The 17,686-nt window shown below is 36.1% G+C and overlaps 1 protein-coding gene across 1 annotated transcript; it reads left to right on the top strand.

Annotated features, from left to right (window-relative positions):
* The first annotated feature begins 12,829 nt into the window (after positions 1-12,829).
* On the top strand, positions 12,830-14,170 carry LOC127098032 (histidine-containing phosphotransfer protein 1). The gene is made up of 6 exons (XM_051036533.1): positions 12,830-12,992; positions 13,070-13,200; positions 13,314-13,382; positions 13,485-13,556; positions 13,691-13,763; positions 13,943-14,170. The coding sequence occupies exons 1-6, from the start codon at positions 12,927-12,929 to the stop codon at positions 13,991-13,993; spliced, it is 462 nt and encodes a 153-aa protein (XP_050892490.1). The 5' UTR covers positions 12,830-12,926; the 3' UTR covers positions 13,994-14,170.
* The last annotated feature ends 3,516 nt before the right edge of the window (positions 14,171-17,686 follow it).

Below are 17,686 nucleotides of genomic sequence, written 5' to 3'. Positions count from 1 at the left end.
CTCCCACATGGTACACACGAGGTCGCACCTTTCGGTCAAAAGCACGCTTCATTCGCTGCTGGAACAACTGCCCATGACAAATGGCCGCTAGCCTCTTTTCATCAATCAGGCTCAACTCTTCATACCGAGTCCTTACCCACTCAGCCTCTTCCAATTTCACATCCATCAGGACTCTCAATGACGGAATCTGGACCTCAACTGGTAGCACAGCTTCCATCCCATACACAAGCGAGAAAGGCGTTGCCCCAGTAGATGTACGCACTGAGGTTCGATACCCGTGCAATGCAAACGGCAACATCTCGTGCCAATCCTTATAGGTCACGACCATCTTCTGCACAATCTTCTTAATATTCTTATTAGCCGCCTCGACCGCCCCATTCATCTTCGGACGATAAGGAGAAGAATTGTGATGCTCGATCTTGAACTCCCGGCATAGTTCCGCCATCATCTTGTTGTTGAAATTAGAACCATTATCGGTGATGTTTCTTTCGGGAACCCCATATCTGCAAATGATATCTCTTTTCAGGAACCTGGCCACGACCTGTTTCGTCACGTTTGCATAAGACGCTGCTTCCACCCACTTGGTGAAGTAATCAATAGCCACTAATATGAACCGATGTCCATTCGAAACCGTAGGTTCAATCTTTCTGATCATATCAATGCCCCACATAGCAAACGGCCACGGAGACAACATCAAACTCAACGGATTTTGAGGCACGTGCACCTTGTCAGCATAAATCTGGCATTTATGACATTTCCGCACGAAGTTGAAACACTGAGCCTCCATTGTCTTCCAATAATATCCAGCCCTTAGCAACTTTTTCACCATCGCATTCCCACTGGCGTGGGTACCAAACGACCCCTCGTGCACCTCTTTCATCAATTGCCTTGCTTCTTTGTTATCAACACATCTGAGCAAAACCCAATCAAAATTCCTCTTGTACAAAAGCCCATCCTTATTCAGATAGAACGCCATGGCCAACCTCCTCAGAGTCTTTCGGTCCTTCCTAGACGCTCCCTCGGGATACTCTTGGGTCTCCAGATACCGCTTGATGTCATAATACCACGGCTTTTCATCATCAGGCACTGTTTCGACAGCAAACACATAAGCCGGTCTATCCAGTCGTCCCACCTCAACACTAGGAACTTGATTCCACCACTGCACTCTAATCAAAGCGGCCAGAGTAGCCAAAGCATCTGCCAAAGGATTTTCTTCTCTCGGCACATGGTGTAATTCCACCTTGGTGAAGAACGTCAACAACCTCCTCGTATAATCCCGATATGGAATTAAGTGAGATTGATGCGTCAGCCATTTCCCATTAACCTGGTTCACAACCAAAGCTGAATCTCCATAGATAACAAGGTTCTTGATCCGCAAATCAATCGCCTCTTCGAAACCCAAGATACAAGCTTCGTATTCAGCCACATTGTTGGTGCATTCAAATGTTAGTCGAGCAGCAAAAGGAATGTGGGATCCCTTCGGCGTAACCAAAACAGCACCAACTCCACTACCATTCACGTTAACAGCCCCATCAAACATCAGAATCCATTCGGACTCAGGGTCGAGCCCCTCCTCCGGGATAGGTTCCTCACAATCTTTCGATTTGAGAAACATGATGTCCTCATCAGGGAACTCAAATTTCATCGGTTGATAATCCTCAATGGGTTGCTGGGCGAGGTAATCAGACAATACACTCCCCTTTATTGCCTTTTGAGAAGTGTACTGGATATCGTATTCAATCAAAATCATTTGCCATCTCGCAACCCGTCCGGTCAATGCTGGATTCTCAAATATATACTTGATCGGATCCATTTTGGAAATCAACAAAGTGGTATGAACCAGCATATACTGTCTCAGTCGGCGAGCAGCCCATGCCAAAGCACAGCAAGTTTTCTCGAGCAGTGAATATCTTGTTTCACAGTCGGTAAACTTTTTGCTAAGGTAGTAAATTGCATGCTCTTTTCGACCAGACTCGTCATGCTGCCCCAATACACACCCCATAGACCCCTCAAGGACTGTCAAGTACAGGATTAACGGTCGCCCTTCCACAGGAGGCATCAGAATCGGAGGCTCCTGCAAATATTCTTTTATTTTTTCAAATGCCGCTTGGCAATCATCATTCCACCTGACCGTTTGATCTTTTCTCAACAACTTGAATATGGGTTCACACGTGGCTGTTAGATGAGATATGAACCGTGAAATGTAGTTCAATCTACCTAAGAAACCACGAACCTCCTTTTATGTTCTCAGTTCAGGCATTTCTTGTATCGCTTTTACTTTAGCAGGATCAACCTCGATTCCTCTTTCACTTACAATAAACCCCAGCAACTTACCGGACCGCACTCCGAAAGTGCACTTATTCGGATTCAACCTCAATTTGAATTGTCTCAACCGGTCAAACAACTTGGCCAAGTCTACCAGATGCCCCTCTTTTTTTTGGGACTTTGCTATCATGTCATCAACATAGCATTCGATCTCATGATGAATCATATCATGAAACAAAGTCACCATAGCTCTTTGATACGTGGCACCGGCGTTCTTGAGACTGAACGGCATCACCTTATAGCAAAAAGTGCCCCATGGTGTGATGAACGTTGTTTTCTCCATATCATCTGGCGACATTTTAATTTGATTATAGCCAGAAAAGCCATCCATGAAGGAAAACACCGAGAATTGAGCTGTATTATCTACCAACACATCGATGTGAGGTAATGGGAAATCATCTTTCGGGCTAGCTCTGTTCAAATCCCGATAGTCCACACACATCCTCACCTTTCCATCCTTCTTTGGTACCGGCACAATGTTCGCGACCCAAGGCGGATAATTAGTGACAGCTAGGAAACCAGCATCCAACTGCTTTTGAACCTCCTCTTTAATTTTCATGGCCATCTCAGGTCGAGTTCTGCGCAACTTCTGCTTTACTGGAGGACAATCTTCTCTCAATGGCAACTTGTGTACAACAATATTGGTATCCAACCCTGGCATATCTTGATAAGACCAGGCAAAGATATCAACATACTCTTTCAACAGTGCTACCATTCTACTCTTGACATTCACCTCCAAAGCGGCCCCAATTTTCACTTCCTTTCTGACCTCCTCGGTACCCAGATTAACAACCTCAACTTGCTCCTCGTGCGGTTAAATCACCTTCTCCTCTTGTTTCAATAACCTGGCTAACTCTTCCGGTAGTTCACAATCTTCTTCTCCTTCTTCTTCGGCATGATAGATCGGGTTGTCGAAGTCATATAGGGGTGTAACAGGATTGTTATCAATGAGATCCGGAGAATGATCGCATCTGCATGAATGTTGACTCATGCATTGCTTTAGAGTCGGGACGAGACAAATTAAAAGGATGAAAAATGAAAACAAACATTGCCATTTTTATTGTATTATTTTTTAAACTGCAAAAATAAATGAAAAACAGAGAACACCACTTTTAATGCGAAAAACATCCTTTTATTAATGATGCAAACAATGCAAAATGAAACACATGAGGTGGCCCTTACAATGAACCATTACGTTTCGGGAAAAACGTATGGCTTTCATGCAAACAGAATTAAAAAACAGAAATATTACTCTTCACGCAGAGTGACAGTGATGATCTTTTCGGCCTTCCAGTTCTGGATCTCCATCCCTGGTACGCACGGTTTTATCCACGAGTCAAGCTCGCAGTCACTGTCAGTCTCTTCACCCACCGCACAGACGCGATCTGGATCTAGCATTCCAATACTGGTGAACGTGAACGGTTGACGACGTCCTCTATTCTGTCCAGACGAGCCTTGGCCCGACTGATAACCAACCCCAGACCTATCTTCTTTCACCGTAATATCTATCACTCTTCCCTAACCTGGGGACTCTTCCCCAACCGGTTAGCGTTGAATGGATCCATCAGTCTGGGCTTATTGCGTCTGGTAAAGTATCTGTGCGGACGAGTTACGTGCCGAGGGATGACTCTGCGTGCGTGAGCAATGATTCTCTGTAACAATCAAGCATGTTAGAAACCGACACCTGCAAAACAGAGGACAAGTTATCATGATTCATGCATGAATGCAATGTCTATCCGTATGAGGAACATTCTGTCTTTCGATCCTGGATTCATTGAGACGAATAATAATCCGACAGCAATATTCTGACATCAATCATCTGGCTTTGTCGTACGGAAAAGAAAGTTATGAAAATGTCTCTCAACCAGGATCTCAATCAAGAATGTACCCTGGATATGGATAAACATGAGTTAGATGCGGATGAATGCAAAATGGGCATGATGCAGATGCATGGATGCAATGCATAATGCCATCCTCCAAGATATCTGAACACCAACTGTACTGGACTCCGATCTCAGAACTAATCACAACCATCCAAGGGACTGAGTAACCACAAATCCAACTCGGGGGTTCCGAAATAAACGGAACCGGAGGATACATCACCATCATCACCGAAAAGCCACTGAACGGATAGCAACAAGATCATATGAACAGATAACCCCAAATCCAACCCGGGGAATCCGAAATAAACGGAACCCGCTCATAAATACCACGGACAGAACTCCAGCGTGTCAGAAATAAATATCCATAAATCCAACTTATAAATAGAACCCAAATTACGGACCGAACCAAAGTCACCATCAAAGAGTCGCCAACCGAACCTGTATCTGTAGGAATCAAACCCCTCCCCTCACAGGTGAATTCTAATAAGGTCATCCTAAGGCGGATAATGGTCTCGACAATCGGACAAGATACTCAACGGGTTTGCCCTTTCGGGTGTGCCGTGCAGCTCTCATAAGATCATCTAAACCAAAGATCCGGGAAAGAACGGTCACCAAAGTCAACAGCTCAAACGAGATAACCCAACCATAGTGGATACTCCACAAGGAAGAGCTCTCTCAGAAGAACCTCGTCCGGCTGTGGTATGTCATGTCACAACAACATGCTGATCCAACATGTGAGACAACATGAGACCACGTTAATCCTAGGTGTATATTCGGGCCTGGATTTTAGCCCCACTCAGAACACCCACCCCAAAATCAGAGGAACCACCTGTCCAGAATCCAACACAGTGATAACATAATGCATGCAAACATATACGCAAATATACACAATCACAATATAATAATCACAAATGCAATATATAAAGCAGTAAAAGAAACCCAAACTACCCTAGAGAGCGCTAGGATTGACTCGCTTAGGGAAGATGGACCAGCAAGAGGTCAACTTCAGTCCCCAGCAGAGTCGCCAGCTGTCGCAACGCGAAAAACAACCGGCGAGAAAAATACAGAGCCGCCACCGACGCTATTCATCCTATGACGGAAAGGGAGCGCAGGACTAACCTAAGAAAGGGAAAGGAATGGTCTTACGACCAGAGATTACAAGGTACGGGAGTCAGTTACGCAAGGGGAAGGTATTAGCACCCCTCACGTCCACCGTACTCGACGGGATCCACGCTCAAAAGATAGCTCAAAGAGAAATAAAAGGGTTACTAATAAACTGCTCAAAGAAAACTGCACAAACTGGAATTATAAACAGGTGGGGGAGAGAAAGAAAACGGAGGAAGTGGACTCGGCAGGATGCCGCATCCTGGGCCTACGTAGTTTGTCAGAAATAAACATCAGAGTCAACATAGTTCGGGGAAAAGGGAGACATGCTCGCTAAGACATCACATCCTATGCCTACGTATCTTCTCTATCCAGAGAAGAATCAGAGCACTCGTAGCTCGGCTAACGCACGCTGAAACAAGACACCAAAAAAGGACGCTGAGACGTCAAAAGAAACACTCAAAAGGAAACAGATTGCCAATACATGGACTTACGCCCGACTCCCAACAATAACAAAAACAAGGAAACAGAATGCCAATACATGGACTTACACCCGACTCCCAACAATAACAAACAAACAGGAAACAGAATGCCAATACATGGACTTACATCCGACTCCCAACAATAACAAACAAACAGGAAATAGAATGCCAATACATGGACTTACACCCGACTCCTAACAATAACAGACAAAAGGAAATAGAATGCCAATACATGGACTTATATCCGACTCCTAACAATAACAAACAAAAGGAAACAAAATGTCAATACATGGACTTATATCCGACTCCTAACAATAACAAACGCTAACCAGCGAACACCAAAGAAAAGGTTATCAGAACGAACCCCAACAAAGTAACTAACTATCCAGCCAGTCACCACAAATAAATCCCGAGTGTGAACCCCAATATGAATAACAATCACCACAAATGACCCCCAATATGAACCCCAATATGAATGACAACCGTCATAAATGAACCCCAAAGATGAACCCCAAATGAATGACAACCGTCATAAATGAACCCCAAGATGAACCCCAAATAGTAACAATCCTCACAAATGAACCCCAAGATGAACCCCAAGTGATAACAAACGTCACAAATGAACCCCAAGTGAGTGACAACCGTCACAAATGAACCCCAAAGATGAACCCCAAATGAATAACAATCGTCATAAATGAATCCCAATATGAACCCCGAATGGCAACAGAAGAAATCCCCAAGGTATAAACATACCACACACGCCCACGCTGGCCAAACAAGTACTCACACCAGAAAAGACAAATGACCGAAATAAAGAAAAGGTTGCCCGGAGAGATTTCGCTCAATCTCCTGCCTACGTATCTCATCTGGTATAAGAATCAGGGCGACGTAGTTCCCCTTAACAAGGGTAAAACACTCTCCTAACCAGAGACCAGGGAGACAACAAACTAATAGGGAGACTAAGACTCGAGCCTAATAGTTGTCATGCAATGATATCCCTAAGTTGAGGTCTCTAACAATAACTTAACTCACTCTGGAAGCGAGTCAACTCAAGTTCAAGCTTTCCATACGTTCAACTTCCTCAGAAGTCAATCGTACGACTCCTACAGAAATGGAGATGAGAAGAGGAAAGCAAATAACCACACCAACACAAGTGAACAAGCATCACACACTATATCCATACAAGAGGCCCAAACAATGGGTGGGCTTTAGTCAAGAGGGGTCATATCAACCTCGACAAACAAGCCAAACTATAAGGGTAATCCACTGGGCTCTTAACCACTGACATTGAACGTCAGGGTGAGCAGATCAAAATGGTAATGAGGATGAGACCTCATAGCTCTTAACCCTGGCCAAGGTGAGCTCATGACACAGAAAGCGTGGGGATCCAGAAAGTGGGATCCTATTCCACTTGACAGACTCTGGACAAAAGATCTGGGGTACATATTCAGAAGCATCAGCACGTAGTGCGAGCATAAAGAACGACACACTGAATAACGGGGGATTGGCTGCTAATCCCTTTTATCCATCAATTGCCTCTTCTCTTGGAGGTCTTATCAAATAACACATGCCTCTCCTTGGAGGTCTTTGGCACAATCTTAAACAAACACAAACAGAGCCTCTGAAGGAGGACTTGCCAGCAAAATGCCTGCCAAAAAGGTGACAGGACTTCCAGACTACATGAAGTAAGAAGCTAACTACCTGAGTGGTGTGTCAACCACAATCCAATGCTCAAGCAAGAGCAAAAGCAAGCAAGCAACTAAGGTACCTGTACAAAGATTAAACAGTTAGTACTTCAGTTATACAACCAGAAAACAAGCAGTGAAACCCTCTAACAATTACACAATTCAGTGCATAAGTGCCTTGGCACTCAAATGAACTCATGAGCTCACCACATCAAAACAAACCTACAAAACAAACATAGGTTAGAACTCAATGCATCTCACAAGGTGGGAGCAAACCCAATCATCAATGATGAGTATCCAAACCTGAAACACAAGACAAAGTTAGTCTATGTACATCCAATCAAACACAACAAAACCCTAGTGCAAAGGCCAAATTCAAAACCCAACCAAATGACCAAAACAGAACCCAATCTTCTACACATTATACATTCAAACACTCCCCAAAATGTCCTCAAAAGTACCAGCATCAGATCAACAACCAAATGCCTCAATTGCCTATGCCATGCAATGACCAAAAAAATAGGCACAAAATGAACTTCCAACTTAGAAAATTCATATCAAATCAGAAATGCATGCAATGACTTTGAAATTTTTTGTACAAGTTTCTTATGCCATGAATGTTCATCATGCAAAAAATCAAATCCAGAATGATGCAAATGCTATATGAACAAAAATGCACCAATTCAATGTCAAAAATGTGACACAAATTGTCACATTTATCTCCATGTGTCAAAAATGATGATAACATGTGAGAAAAATTTCAAACCAGTGACCAATAATTCATATCATGTGTGAATGTCAAGCATGCAAAAAATTGGATCAAATGGCTCAACAATGAGAATTGCACAACACAATGAATACACCATATCAAATTAGCACCACATGGATTCAAAAATTCACAAATAAAAATCCAGCCAGCAAAAATTCATGAAATTAACATCATAAAATAGTAGACATCCATACAAAACTATGAAAAAAAATTGGGATTCATTTGGACTATTTTTGTATTTTTTTATGATTTTTATAAAACAAGCAAAATAATTGAATAATCAAATGGAAATGGAGGGAAACCAATAATTCAAATTAAATCCAGAAAATACATCAGCCACACGATATGGCGCGCATCAAGATCAAAGGCTCACGTTCAAATGAATGAAACGCGCCGTTTCATTAAAACACATCAGCACGCACACTCAGCATTCAAAACTCGCGTGGCAAGGTCAAAGCCTTCTCCTCCAATCAATTTTCCACGCAGCACACACATGGAGCACAATCAACACAAACCCTAAGATTACACAGACGCCGGAGCTACAGCTTCGGTCGTCTTCCCCGATGAGACTCCGGTGGCTCCCACGGCGGCGCCACCACAAATTTTTCCAGAAATTCAAAAGGCCTACACCATTCGAACCGTCTCTCCACGAGGATCTCAAATCTCCTATTGATTTCTCCTAATTCTTCCTAAATTTTCCAGATCGAAGAGAAACATTTTTGAGATCCAAACTTTCAGTTCACATAACAACCTCAATACTCAGCCAATTTCAATTCTAAACACATGTACATGCTCTACTCATCAAGATCTACCATTCTATGATCTAAAAACAGCAAAAAGAGAGAGTGAATTTTGAGTCACCTTGAAGTGCAGCTCTCTGAAATCGTGTTCTCAAGCGCTCATATGCTCCAGACCTTCTCCTTTGATCTTCCTATGAAGCTTTAAGCAAAAAGCAGTGGTTGAAACCTCTTGATTCTACTTCAATTTCCAAATTCCATCAACATGATAATGCACATGAACTGCACGATTTCTGGCTGAATTGATCCAAACAAGTGATGATTCTTGATCAGTGAAGGATGATGATCAAGAATATGCAAGAATATTTGAGGTTTGTGCGAAGAAAATGAGAATTCGAAGTGAGAGAAATTTGAGAGAGTTTCTTGAATTTTGATCTGAAAATGCTGTTATGGCAGTTAGGATTAGGGTTTTGGTATTTATATGCCTTGCTAATCACAATGCTAATCACTTAAGCCAATGGTTAATCATGATTAATGAGATGTGAAGCAAATTGCAAAAATGCAAATGAAGCTCTCCTTGCCATAATCCACGTGTACAGTCCCATGCTAAGCTTCCAATCCACTTAAAAACATCCAATGGTCATGATTTGATGATTGATTTGCTTGCATCTTAAGCCAAAAACGAATTGTAAAAATTTGCTTCAAAATGAACATGTGTGAAATAATGAGCATACAAACTTTTCCCATGCATGGCAAAAGCACATTTGAAATGTCTTGAACATGAGAAGCATTTTGCAAAAAGAATGAACCAATTTGGAGCATTGTATCAAAAGTTATGCCATTTTGAATTTCCATGCCCACTTTGTGATCAAATGACCATAACTCATTAACCATTCATCACATGGACATGAATTAGGACTTTTTGGAAAGGGGAGACAAAGATCTACAACTTTCATGTTCACCAAAAATCCATTTGAAACATCCTTGATATTGAAAAGTCAAGTTGAAAGTGGGCCAAAAACTTGCCAAATTTGGAAACTTTGAATTATAGGTCACTTTCCATTTTTGGTAACTTTTGCCATGACCTTTGAATCTTCAAGATAGATATTTAAAATGATGAATGGACCCCATTTGAACATGATTGAGGTGTCTCAACTTATTTCCCCACCTCATAGCCCTCAATTGACTGCACAATTGACTTTTTGGTCTTCAGATGACCTTAAAATGCCTTGATGATGATAGAACCATGATGATGGTAATATATCCTTACAAACAAAATGATGCTCAAGACCTTTGAAGAATCAAGAAACCCTAATTGAAGCCCATACCCTCAGATGGTTGATAATCAATTCATAGAGACCCTCAGGCTTGAATCATGTAACTTCTCCATCTTTTGAAAAGATTTTGAAGGATGACCTTCTTATCTTCATATGATATGCAAAATGCAATGCCTAATGCTCTAAAATATGAAATGCAATGTGTCAAACTAGTCTCAAGAAGAGGAGGGAAAATTTTGAGGTGTTACAAAATCCCATGTATGTAAAACAACCCAAATGGTTCCCATGGAGTACCATGGACGTAAGGGGTGCTAATACCTTCCCCTTACGTAACCGACTTCCGAACCCAAATCTCAGTTGCGAGACCGATTCCTTATTCTCTTTTAGCGCTTCTCATGCGCGTCTCCTTTCCGAGGGTTTTATCGACTATTTCCCCTCTCCTCTTCGATAAAGGTAAACTAAATAAAATTTGGTGGCGACTCTTCTGACTTTGCCTCTCTTTGGCATCTCTTTAGTCCCGATTTCGTTATCGTGAAATCCCGGTAGCGTCACCTGTCAATCCTAGAATAGATAGCTCTTGGAACATGTTTATTGGATCATGTGTAATAGTCTCCAATATTATCCATCTCATACAACCCATATTTTTTCATCATTGTGTTTAGATCAATATATTCATTTTTTATTTATTCAAATACAATAATAATCATTTACATTTAAAAAAACAATAAATTATTAATAATAAGGAAAACTAAATAATGTGAATCAATTATTAATTTTTTATTTACTACAAGATAATATTTATTGACTTTAAAACAACTATACTTATATTATAATATTTACGGTATCCAAATTTTTATTCATATATTTATATTATTAGGGGTGTTCGCGGTGCGGTTTGAGCGGTTTTGACGATAAAAATCATCTGAATCGCAAGAGAAAAAAACATGTTGTTCGGTTTGGTTCAGTTGACTTTTAGAAATAAAAGCAAACCAAATCTAACAAAACCAATGCGGTTTGGATTGTTTCAGTTTTTTACAATATTTTTATTGAGTCATACACACACATATATAAAGCAAGGTAACTTTGTGTTTAATAATTCAAACATTACTAAATAACATTAAACATCATCATATTTAGATAAAAACGTCTCATTCAATATAAAAAAAATCAGATTAGACAAAATACAAACCGCACACCAAACCAAACCACACGGTTTTATTAAAAAATGATTCAAACGTATCCGAACCAAATGTTATTTTTTACGATTTTGGTTTAGTTTGATTTGGTTTGCGATTTTCTATTGAGTTTGTTTGATTTTGAACACCCCTATATACCACAAACCTATTTTTTTTTTGTTTTATAAATTATACGAGATTTATTTTTTATTATAAATTATTATAAACTCTATTTTAAGTGATATTCACTTCGTTCCTTTTTAAGTGTCTTGTTTTGAATTTTCACACATTACAAGAAAAAAACTAATCATTATTATTACTTTTTAAACAATAATTTTTTACCTATAATACAGTTAATTACTTATTACATTTATTTTATTTTTTTTTATTCTATAATAATTACTTAAAGATAATTTTGACGAAAATACAATTAATACTATCTTGAATTTTGTGAATGACATTTAAAAAGAAACAATTCTTTTTAAAGAAAATAACACTTAAAAAAACGGATGAAGTAGTTTATATGGACACTATATATTAATATGATCTCTAATATTTTTTCTTATAAACTACTAATATCCAATTCTTTCTAATATGCACATCTAACATATATATATATATATATATATATATATATATATATATATATATATATATATATATATATATATATATATATATATATATATATATATATATATATATATATATATATATATATATATATATATATATATATATATATATATATATATATATATATATATATATATATATATATATATATATATATATATATATATTTCTCTACAATAATATTTAACTCATACACAATTTATCTCATAATTATATTAATTTATTTAATTTTTTAAATACAATTTTCAAGATTATTTTTAATTTAGTTATAAAATGAAAAAGATGGAAAGATAAATGACACGTGTAAGTTTCAAATCCGGTAATCCTAATTTTTTGTTGGACTAAAAGTAATCCTAATCCTATATTAATATACACCATTAAAAACGGTTAAGCTGTCGTTTAGCGATAAGTTGGTGAGTAATCACTGTATAGAAACACAATAAGTGACTACTTACTTTAAATAATCTTTCTCTATTAAAAAAAACTCTCCCCTATTTATCATTCGTAACTTTTGTAGAAAAAAGTTAACTCTTTTTTACTATTTATTTTCCAAATATAATATATTACTTAAAAAATTATGAAAAATATCTGTAAAAATTTATTGCAGAAAGTAGTATATAAAATGAGATACAAAATAGTTAATACTATTATAAAATAAATAAATATACCTATAACTTTATTAAAAGTGACAAAAATGATTAGTTACCCCACAAAACAATTATACAATAAAACAAAAGACATGATACTTTTTCCTATTTGAGAACAAAAAAAACACATTATATAAACATGAGAAAATTTGTACCTAACTAAGATATTAACTATCTGGTTAAAATCTGAGAGAAGCATAGAACTAATGGATGGAATGACGGTTCAGCTTCAGCAGCAACTTTTTGATTATACTGCTTCTCTATTCAACGAGGTAATTAATTTAATTATAATTTATTTACATTACATTACACATGAAAGGCTAATAATTAAGCTATGTTTATTGTAAAGGGGTTTTTGGATGATCAGTTTAAGCAGCTTGAACAACTTCAAGATGAAACAAACCCAGATTTTGTTGTTGAAGTTGTTACTCTCTTTTTTGATGATGCTGAGAGGCTTCTTAATGAACTCACAACATCACTGTAAGAATTTTCTCATTATTATTATTATTATTATTATTATTATTATTATTATTATTATTATATTATGTCTTAAATTAAATTAACATTTCAATATTTTGATGCCATTCAAAAAGAGGTCAAGAAAATATTGACTTTAAAAGGTTAGACGCTTATGTTCATCAATTAAAGGGTAGCAGCTCCAGGTAATAATTTTTAATTATAATTAATTTATAAATAATTGAATTAACCTCGATTACTATATAACAAAATAAATAAAAAAATTATTAATATTGGGGAAAATGCAGCATTGGTGCACAAACAGTTCATAAAGCCTGCATTTCTTTCCGCAACTTTTGCACAGAGAAAAATGTTGAAGGGTAATCATCTTTACAATTACTATCAAAATTTATGTATATATATATAATGGATATGATATATATGAATTTTTCCAAAATATATATTATAATTCTTTTGTGGTGATAGTATAACAAAAATTGTTGGTATATTTTAGGTGTTTGAAAAGCTTGCAACAAGTAAAACATGAGTATTCCTTAGTGAAAAGCAAGCTTGAGACTCTTTTCAAGGTAAGAAGATAGTAGTCGTTTGATTTGATTTGTTTGAGCTTATTTACTAAGCACTTATGAGTAATGACACTGCATAAAAGACTTTAGAGATACAACTTATCACATGTTCATAAAGAAATAGTAGTACTAGTAACTTATATGTAACCGTTAATCCAATCTGTGTGTATATCTGATTGTAGATGGAGCAGGAGCTTTTGGCTTCGCGTTTATCAGATCTCAAAGTAGAGTGATATATATATATATATATAAGAGAAACTATGTTAATTTTCTAATGCTGCAATATTATGCAAACAAAACCATAATATCTATGTTGTATTTTAAACTTGTTTATGATTTTGTACTATGGAGTGGATCTTGGTCTTTATTAAATTAGACAACAATGTGGATAACTCATGATTCTCTGGTTTCTTCACAGACAAAATTTGCAATATCATCTATCTAGGTAAATAAAAATAACAGGCCTCAATTATTATTATAATAAAAACAAGATAATGTGTATAATGAGTAATGACAGAGTACTAATACTAAATTTTTACTTCATCAAGCTGTATAAGTAGTATAGTATAGTATAGGTGCATGAATATATGGAAGAGAGTATAGTAATAAGGGTGCTACAAAGCCCCATGCAATGAAGATAATATTATATGAAAATTGTATGGTTTTATTTAAATGGTTTTGTAAGAGCCACGTGTTTCAAAGAGAGTTAAACGTGGGAGTCTATATCAAATCAAATCATATTCAACAACTGACAATGTCTAGGCAGCATCTTCTTTGTGTGTATGTATAGCATAGCATGTACTTCAAAAAGTCAAGTCCTTAATTGGTGTCTAAAGAAAGAATACCTCAATTATTGAGTGTGTTGTAAAAGATAGTTTTAGGACATTTTTCTAGATCTAGAGTTTCACTTAGATATAGGTCTTTAATATGAGTCGTGCTTCTGAAAAGTTGTTTCTTTATTGAGTAATGGAGAGGCTGAGATTTAAATTGTCTTAGATAAAGCAATGTATATTTTACCAATGAGATCCATACTTCATTCCCTAATGGGCAAAGTTTAATTACATGATGCAATTTGGTTCGTGCTCTTAGTATTGGATCGCCAAATCATTTGTTATACTTCGCCAATATTATCTATGGTGATGGACTATATATTTCATGTGAAACACCACGTGGAATTAATCACAAAGTTTAGGGACCCTTTTTCGATTTTTTTATTTAAATAATTCTTTTTTTTAAATTAATTCTCATAATAATTTATATTTATAAAAAAATTTAAAGTGTCCAACTTTCAAACAAAAAAATATTTGGAACGAAATTTTGTTGTCAGACGAATTAGTTACAACTCTATATTTTATAATGGAGACGTCAATTGGATTAAAATATAAATTCAATTAGTGTCAATGTACTGATTTTTAAGGGAGACGTCAATTGATCTGATATCAGTGTATATTGATTGTAATTTTTTTAGTGTAAATAGTACACATTAATATTTAATTGAAAATACTTTTATAAACATTAACATGAGGATCAAGTTGGTCATACTGATCACAAGTTCCATACCCCCTAGCTACCTTAATTCATTGCACTCATTGTTGATTTATCCCAAGTGTTTGAGGATTTGAGGTCTCAGGAACATCACCATAATCCCTAAAAAGTTATTGCGTTTCTAAGAAATCTTGTGTATGGAGCGACATGTTGCTGTAATTGAGTTGCAAGCCATGCCAGGGTAGTTGGGATGTGTTGATAGGGTCATTGGTATGCAGACTGGACCATTGAAAGGGGACATTGGTGTAAACAATTCGTTAGAGAAAGGTTGAAATGGTTGTTGTGGTGTTCGATAGTTATATGGTTGTTGTGGTGTTTGGGTGTTTCACTATATAAAAAACTGTCATTAGTCACATAATTTTCACGTCATAAAGTGAAAAATCACATGACAACCATCATTTAGCGACATGAAAAATTACGTGGCAAAAGCGCTTGTTGTAACTCAGTTGCCACGTGAAATCCATGTCACAAAGTTGTCACGTGATTTTAACGTCGCAACACTCTGCCACGTGATTTTTATGTAACAACATTCTACATTGATTTTAGATTTGATCTGGTATGTGTCACAAGTTTGCCACGTGAAAATCACGCCACAAATTTGGCACGTGAAAATCATATCACAAATATCTACATAGGTTAATTAAGTTTTTAGTCCCTCTAAATATAATCATTTTTACTTTTAGTCCCTCTAAAAATTTCCTTCAAAAAATGATCTTCCTAATATTTTCCATCCACACTTTTGGTCCTTCATGCTAACGGTAGTTAACAGAAGTTGACGTGACATGTCACATGAATTTTTCTGATGTCTATGCATATACGTGGCAATACCAACATGACAAAAAATACTGACGTGGATGCCATGTGGCAATTTCTTCCATTTTTTATTATTTATATTCATTAAAATTATAGCAACAAAAAATCATCGCTAATTTAAATATGAACATTATACATAAAGTCAGAATTTGTAGCTAATTCCTAACTAATCCCAAACTAATTTAAATACATCATTTTTATGACCTAAACATCATTTTTTCATGATTTTTTGCATTAAAGTTTATAACTTTATAAGGATCTCTCAGACAAAAAATGATTTTTTTTTATTTGATATAAATTAAATATGAATTTTTTAACGCGGATTTTTCATGAAACCAAAACAACTCAAACAAATCTGTAACGCGGATTTTTCATGAAACCAAAACAACTCAAACGGATTAAATATGATTTAGTTTTGAGCTAATCTTTTTGTAGAGACCTATCCCATATCACATAAAATGGATTTGTAAAGTTTCATAGAATTGCGAATAAGTATTTATTTATTTTGATTTTTTGATAGAAATATATATAAATGTACTTTTTTTAGAGGCGAAAATCATTATTATGATCTAGATTTCGGTTTTTTTTCATAAATTTTTTTGAGGAATGTTTATCACATTATGAGTATGTTTCCCACAAAAATTGATTTTTTTTTACATGACATAAATTAAATATGAATTTTTTAAGCACCGGTTTTTTATGAAAAGGAAACAACACAAATGTTGGCATATGATTGATTTTTAAGCTCATATTTTGCAGATGCCTATATAATAACACATTAAAAGGATCTTCAAAGTTTTCTATCATTCCGAATAAGTCACGGTTTATTTTTATTTTTTGATCCAAACATGTATATATGTGTTTCGATCAAAAATCAAAATAAATAGAAATTTATTCGGAATTCCATGAAATTTGCAGATCAATTTTATGTATTATTAGATCGGCATCTGCAAAATATCATCTTAAAATTCAATCATATGTCAATGTTTGCATTGTTTCCATTTCATGGAATATCAGCGTTAAAAAAATTTGTATTTAGTTCATCTCAAGCAAAAAAGAATCAATTTTTGTGAGAGATCCTTATAGAATTATGAACTTTCATGCAAAAAAGTCCTGGAAAAAAAATGAATTTTAGGTCATAAGAATGACGTGTTTAAATTTGCTATGAATTAGCTACGGATTAGCTACAAATTTTGGGTTTGTTCATCTTAGCGACAGGTTTAGCGACGAACTTTCCGTTGTTATAATTTTAATGAATATAAAAAATAAAATAAAAATGGAAGAAATTGCCAAGTGACATCCACGTCAGCATTTGTTGTCACGCTGGTATTGTCACGTGTATGCACAATCTTAAAAAAAATCATGTGACATGCAACATCAACTTCTGTTAACTGCAGTTAGAAGAAATGACCAAAAGTGTGGATGAAAAATATCTAGAGGATCATTCTTTAAAGGAAATTTTTAGAGGACTAAAAATGAAAATATTCATATTTAGAAGAACTAAAAATATATTTAACTTTAGGTTTAATATTATAAAAAAAATATATATTATATATTCTATTTTAATA

The sequence above is a fragment of the Lathyrus oleraceus genome, chromosome 6, assembly GCF_024323335.1.
Source record: "Lathyrus oleraceus cultivar Zhongwan6 chromosome 6, CAAS_Psat_ZW6_1.0, whole genome shotgun sequence".
Lineage (NCBI taxonomy): Eukaryota > Viridiplantae > Streptophyta > Magnoliopsida > Fabales > Fabaceae > Lathyrus > Lathyrus oleraceus.
The sequence above is the reverse complement of the archived record's forward strand: the minus strand, read 5'-3'. Positions and strand labels throughout refer to the sequence as shown.

Coding starts and splice junctions, on each gene's coding strand:
- LOC127098032 (XM_051036533.1), top strand. CDS start 12,927: ATGGATGGAATGACGGTTCAGCTTCAGCAGCAACTTTTTGATTATACT. Junction 13,383..13,484: donor TTAAAGGGTAGCAGCTCCAG/GTAATAATTTTT, acceptor GGGAAAATGCAG/CATTGGTGCACAAACAGTTC. Junction 13,557..13,690: donor ACAGAGAAAAATGTTGAAGG/GTAATCATCTTT, acceptor GGTATATTTTAG/GTGTTTGAAAAGCTTGCAAC.